This window comes from Sinocyclocheilus anshuiensis, unplaced genomic scaffold (assembly GCF_001515605.1).
Source record: "Sinocyclocheilus anshuiensis isolate Anshui unplaced genomic scaffold, SAMN03320099.WGS_v1.1 scaffold1102, whole genome shotgun sequence".
In the NCBI taxonomy this organism is placed as follows: domain Eukaryota; kingdom Metazoa; phylum Chordata; class Actinopteri; order Cypriniformes; family Cyprinidae; genus Sinocyclocheilus; species Sinocyclocheilus anshuiensis.
In genome coordinates, this window is record NW_015539924.1 from 294,908 (window position 1) to 300,655 (window position 5,748).

At 37.1% G+C, this 5,748-nt stretch overlaps 1 protein-coding gene across 1 annotated transcript in view; it reads left to right on the forward strand.

Moving 5' to 3' along the window:
• smc1b (structural maintenance of chromosomes 1B) overlaps positions 1-5,748 on the forward strand; it is a 17,373-nt gene that overhangs the window by 10,989 nt on the left and 636 nt on the right. Inside the window, exons 14-24 of the mRNA XM_016483696.1 lie at positions 45-161; positions 601-707; positions 829-970; positions 1,141-1,286; positions 1,385-1,538; positions 1,641-1,736; positions 1,821-1,977; positions 3,325-3,479; positions 3,571-3,722; positions 3,838-3,907; positions 3,991-4,101. Of these exons, the coding sequence (XP_016339182.1) occupies positions 45-161; positions 601-707; positions 829-970; positions 1,141-1,286; positions 1,385-1,538; positions 1,641-1,736; positions 1,821-1,977; positions 3,325-3,479; positions 3,571-3,722; positions 3,838-3,907; positions 3,991-4,101 (1,407 nt within the window). The remainder of the gene's footprint in view (positions 1-44; positions 162-600; positions 708-828; positions 971-1,140; positions 1,287-1,384; positions 1,539-1,640; positions 1,737-1,820; positions 1,978-3,324; positions 3,480-3,570; positions 3,723-3,837; positions 3,908-3,990; positions 4,102-5,748) is intronic.

The following is a 5,748-nucleotide window of genomic DNA, read 5'->3' on the forward strand; positions in this document are numbered from 1 at the left end:
TGTGTGTGTGTGTGTGTGTGTGTGTGTGTGTGTGTGAACTTCAGGAGATTTCCAAACTCAGAAGTGAGCTCTCCAACCTCGAGGCCCAGATTGAGATACAGACTGAGAGTGTAGAACTACAGGATAATGAGATGAAGGCCGTCAGAGACAAAATTAATCAGGTCATTTCATTTGAGTGTAACATCATCCTTGCAGTGTTCTATGGTCATGGAAACCTGGAAATATCAATGAGTTTTATAATTGTTTTCAAGCACTGAAAAAATCTTTCAGTGAACGACCAGTATAGGCTTTTCAGTGATTCAAGCCAATAATGACAGCAAGGTGGCACAGATGTACACCAAATGGCTATGAAATTATGATAATTTTACAGTATTTATTTTTGATATTTCAATATTTACTTGAAAGGATCATGTGACACTGAAAACTGGAGTAATGCCTGCTGAAAATTCAGCTTTGCCATCACAGGAATACATTACGTTATAAACATTATAAACTTGGCTCCAAATTCATATTTGGAAGTGCAATCTCTATAAAATTATAGTCAATCTTAAGTGATTATCTTTCTTTCATACATGGTTCTGTTTATTTCTTTCATCTTAGTTGGAGGATGTTGTGTTTGCGGACTTCTGCGCAGAGATTGGTGTGGCCAACATCCGTGAGTATGAGCAGGATTATCTCCGAATGCAGCAGGAGCTCGAGAAGAAGCGGTAAGACCTGCATAAATAGAGCCTGCCCATATTATAGCTGTGGCCATGTGTGCGTTTATACAATATAGCATGAAATATAATGCAAACTAATTCTAGCTTATTAAATCTCCTGATTGTCCAGCCTGCAGTTTGAGTCCCAGCATACCCGTCTAAGTATCCAGATAGAGTACGAACAGGCTCAGCTGGAGAAACTTGTCAAACAGATGAAGAAGATAAAAGAGACCATAGGAAAAGAGGAGAACGTTGTTATAAGCTTGAAAGAGGCAAACTCATTTATTGCACTTCATTTTCAGAGAAACAACAGGAAATTATGGGAATTGTGTTATGTTGTACTGGATATATAAAATGTTTCTGACATGTTTGGGTTTTGCTGTTGTTTTTTTGTACTTTTAGTATTTGAAGTACTACTGTCTGTTTCCCACATCTCCACCAGGTGGAAGACAGACTTTTGATAGCTGTGGAGGAGACGCAATCAAATCTCATCGAGCTGAACAGCCAGCTGTCAGAAAAGACAACTTTAGTTAAATATGCCAAGACAGAGCTTGACAAGACTCTTAAAGGCCTCCAGGAGAAATCCAAGTGGGCATGATAATGGTTGATCTCCAAAACAATGCTTAGACCATTGTTGATTTTATTTCTTTTATCAATCTATTTTTATTGCTTGTGTTTGTCCGAAGGGTGCTGGTGAAGATTCAGAAGGAAACAATCTGCTCTGAGGCGGCTCTGGAACAGCTGAGACTGAGCAAACACAACCTGCTGCTGGCCTGTAAGATAGACGGCCTCCCGTTGACACTGATCTCTGGAGCACTAGATGACATCAGTGATATACAGGTACAAACAGAGGGTCAAATCTACTTGAAGCAAGGCAGCACAGATTATTCCCTATTATTATTTTGTTATTCTGCTGTTAAGTGTACTCAAACTTTATTGCAGCTGGACTCGGAGTCTCAGAGCGTCAGCACTCTGGACATTTATGAACGAGAGGCGCAGATGGTGTTTGATTATTCAACACTGGACAGTGGCCTTAAGGTGAAAACATGACACTAAAACTGTCACTCACAGCAGTCATTCTTTTGTGGGAGTGTTGTTTTGGATTTTATTATGTGTATGTAGGCCATCACTGAAGAGAGTGAAGTGGAAGCTGAGTTGGAGAAGCTCAAAGAGGGCGTCTCCTCTTTGGAGTCCATGATCATGATGTCCAGAGCTCCCAACCTGAAAGCTCTAGAGAAGATCAGAGAGGTGAAGGACAGCTTTCGGGAAGTCATGGATGGTAAGGGACAAATATATACACGTTTTTATATCAGAGTGTGGATTACTACTAAAATTGAAGGCTGAAGTTGGGTCTCTTAGACTGTGATATGTCCTGTGACATACAGTTTGGCTCAACTGTGCTCAGATTCAGATAAAACAGAGTGGGAAGTTAATAGGGCTGCACGATAAATCGAAATGAAATTGCAATCGCGATAAGGCAAAAGCTGCGATAGTCATGAGCATCTTGTCAGTGAAGCACGGTTCTGTGAGTAGTAGTAAATCTCCATCCGAAGGTCAGAGGGTGCTCTTGCGTGGAAACTCCAAATACGCGTCTGCAGAACAAATCCAGGAAATCCATACAGTGGTAACTAAATAAACAGAAGATTAAACTACTTTCTTTGATTCAACATGACTAATAAGCACAAGACTACAACAATATATAATTTATTTGAGTTCTTACTATAATTATTCTTATAATTTTCATTATAATAAAGTATATAATAATGCAATGCTAATCGACATAGCCTTTATCACTGCTTAGAATACTATGAAATATGTTGTGTGCCTTATTCTGTTTAAGAAGCCACATCATCTCACAGAAGGATTTATTTCAAACACTTGACTGACGTTATGAAGTGAGTTTGGAGTAAAAACATGTTGCTAAATGTGGTATTTTCACGTGCTCTCAGATGGAGCCGTAGTTCACTGAGAAGCTACGCAAACAGCTGTCATTATCGCAGAACGATATCTTTGATTTCATTATTGCGCGATTAAATCGTAATCGTACGATAATGAACGCGATATTGTGTAGCTTGTCAGTGAACTGCAGCTCTGTGTAGTAAACGCTGCTCCATCTGAAAGCATGTGCTGGAGATTTACTACTAACCACAGAACCGGCTTTACTAACAATATGCGCATGACTATTGCATTCGATTAATCTTGCAGCCCTAGAAGTTAATGACAAATCAATCTAAAATTTGACCTAAAACTAAACATTTTCTCAGTTGCAGTGTTGTAATTATTTGACCTTTTGTAGGGTAGAACAGACTTGTTTAATTTTTAAATTATGCTTATTATAAAAAAAAAAAGTAGTTTGTCTTTTATATTTTGAAGTAGTAAACTAAAGTAGTAGTTTACTACTTCAAAATATAAATAGTAATTGCATTCCACCCCCATTTAGCAAGTGTTTTATAATAATAATAATATATTTGGGGAGTGGGAAGATTTTGGTTCAGTGTTAACAATTGTTAACTATAATAACCATGATTTCAGCTTAAGTTTGTTGTTGTAACTTCCATCGACATAAAACCATGATCATGTTTGTGTGCTTTTACCCCTTAATAACCATAAACCCTCTATAAATCAGCATTTGAGACCAGCACACACACCACTAAGAAATGCAGTCAGGAGTTTGAGCAAGTGAAGTCCAAACGCTTCCATCTCTTCAGCCAGTGCTTTGAACACGTGTCTGTTGTCATCGACCAGATCTACAAGAAACTCTGCAGGAACACCAGCGCTCAGGTTCATACTTGACTCTTACTTATTCATTCAGTAGCTTGTTCATTCATTTTATTGTTGTATCACACTTTGTTTGTATGCACCTGTCCTTTAGGCTATTCTAAGTGCTGAGAATCCAAATGAGCCCTACCTGGATGGCATCAACTATAACTGTGTGGCTCCTGGGAAACGTTTCATGGCCATGGACAACCTGTCAGGAGGAGAGAAGGCCATCGCCGCTCTCGCTTTGGTCTTTGCCATTCACAGGTGAACAACCACTTAAACCCTTTGACAAATTTCTTGTAAAGTAATATCTGACTATAAATAGATATGTATTTGCTGTTGGAGAAAACTGTGAAGATCATCTTCGTTTCATTTTTAGCTTTCGTCCTGCCCCGTTTTTTGTGCTGGATGAGGTGGATGCCGCCCTGGACAACACAAATATTGGCAAGGTAAGACGAGCCTCAATATTTAAAAAAGTGCTGTTCTGATATTCTCTATCTGCCATGATGAAGAGACATCGGTTTCCATGCAGGTTACAGGATTTTTCCGGATGATGTCCAGAGAGAGCTGCCAGATCATTGTGATCTCCCTGAAGGAGGAGTTCTACTCGCGGGCTGACGCTCTTCTTGGAGTCTATTCAATGGTATACACATCCACACATTCTTGCTCTGTATCACATCAATCTCATCCCTCAAACTCAATTTAGAAACCCCATAAAATCAAAGTTTTGAGACTAGGTGGTCCATGTCTGTTACCTTTGAGGTCATTTATATAGTAGTGGACTCATAAAACAAAATTCAGATATAAAAATGTACCGTGTTTTGACACATTAACAGTGTCAGTCAAATCTTACTGTTGTCAGTATTTACAATATTTTTGACCCTGGACCACAAAAGTCTTAAGTCACTTGGGTATATTTATAGCAAAAACCAAAAATGCATTGTATGGGTCAAAATTATAAATTTTTATTTTATGGCAAAAATCATTAGGATATTAAGTAAAGATCTTGTTCCATGAAGACATTTTGTAAATTTTCTACCGTTAATATATATAACAATGTAATTTTTGATTAGTAATATGCATTGCTAAGAACTTAATTTGGACAACTTTAAAGGTGATTTTCTCAATATTTAGATTTTTTTTGCACCCTTTATATTCCAGATTATTAAATAGTTGTATATCGGCCAAAAATTGTCCTATCCTAATAAACCATGCATCAATGGGAAGCTTATTTATTCAGCTTTCATGTGATGTATAAATCTCAATTCCGAAAAATGGACCCTTATGACTGGTTTTGTGGTCCATGGTCAGCATTTGTCAAAGACTTGGACACACCTGCTCATTCTACACATTTCAGTTTTCCATATTTTGTAATGATAGAGAACTATTAAACTATACAGTATAATTACCATTCAGTTTGTGTTAGTTTATGACCAAAATGACAAACAACAGCAACAACACAAATCAAAATACACGTTCAAATGTTTGGTTTGGTAAGATTTATGTTTTAATGTTTTTGAGGGAAGTCTTTTATGCTCAAAAAGTCTGCATTTATTTGATCAAAAAGTACAGTAAAAACCGTAATATTGTGAAATTACAATTTAATATGCATGTTTTCTATTTTGATGTATTTTAAAATATAATTTATTCCTGTGGCAAAGCTGAATTTTCAGCAGCCATTACTCGTACTTTTTTTTTTTCAGGACTCATTGAAAAGGTCAAAAGTTTGAAAAGAACATATTTTTTTTTAAATAGAAATCTTTTGTAATATTATAAATGTCTTTATTTTAATGTTTTATCAATTTGATGTGCCCTTGCTAAATACAAATTTTAATTCCTCAAAACATACTTACCCCCAAACGTTTGAAAGGTATTGTATGAACTCCTTCAAAACTAAAAAGAAAAAATCCAACAAAATATTAAAGGGGTCATATGATGCGATTTCAATTTTTCCTTTCACTTTGGAGTGTTACAAGCTCTTGGTGCATAAAGAAGATCTGTAAAGTTGCAAAGACTAAAGTCTCAAATCCAAAGAGATATTCTTTATAAAAGTTCAGAGTCAGCCACACCTACCTAAAACGGCTCGTTCTAACACGCCCCCACATATCTACCTCACTATGTGGGAAGATTTGCATAACACCGCCCAGATTTTCACGCAAAGAAAAGGCGTAACTTTTAGTCTCACTGTAGTTTTGTTGACGCTGCAGCCATGTCGTGAATACGCTGTGTGCTTCGTTGTGAAAGCGAAACTACTTTGTTTGGTCTTCCAAAAGAGGACGATATCCGCTTC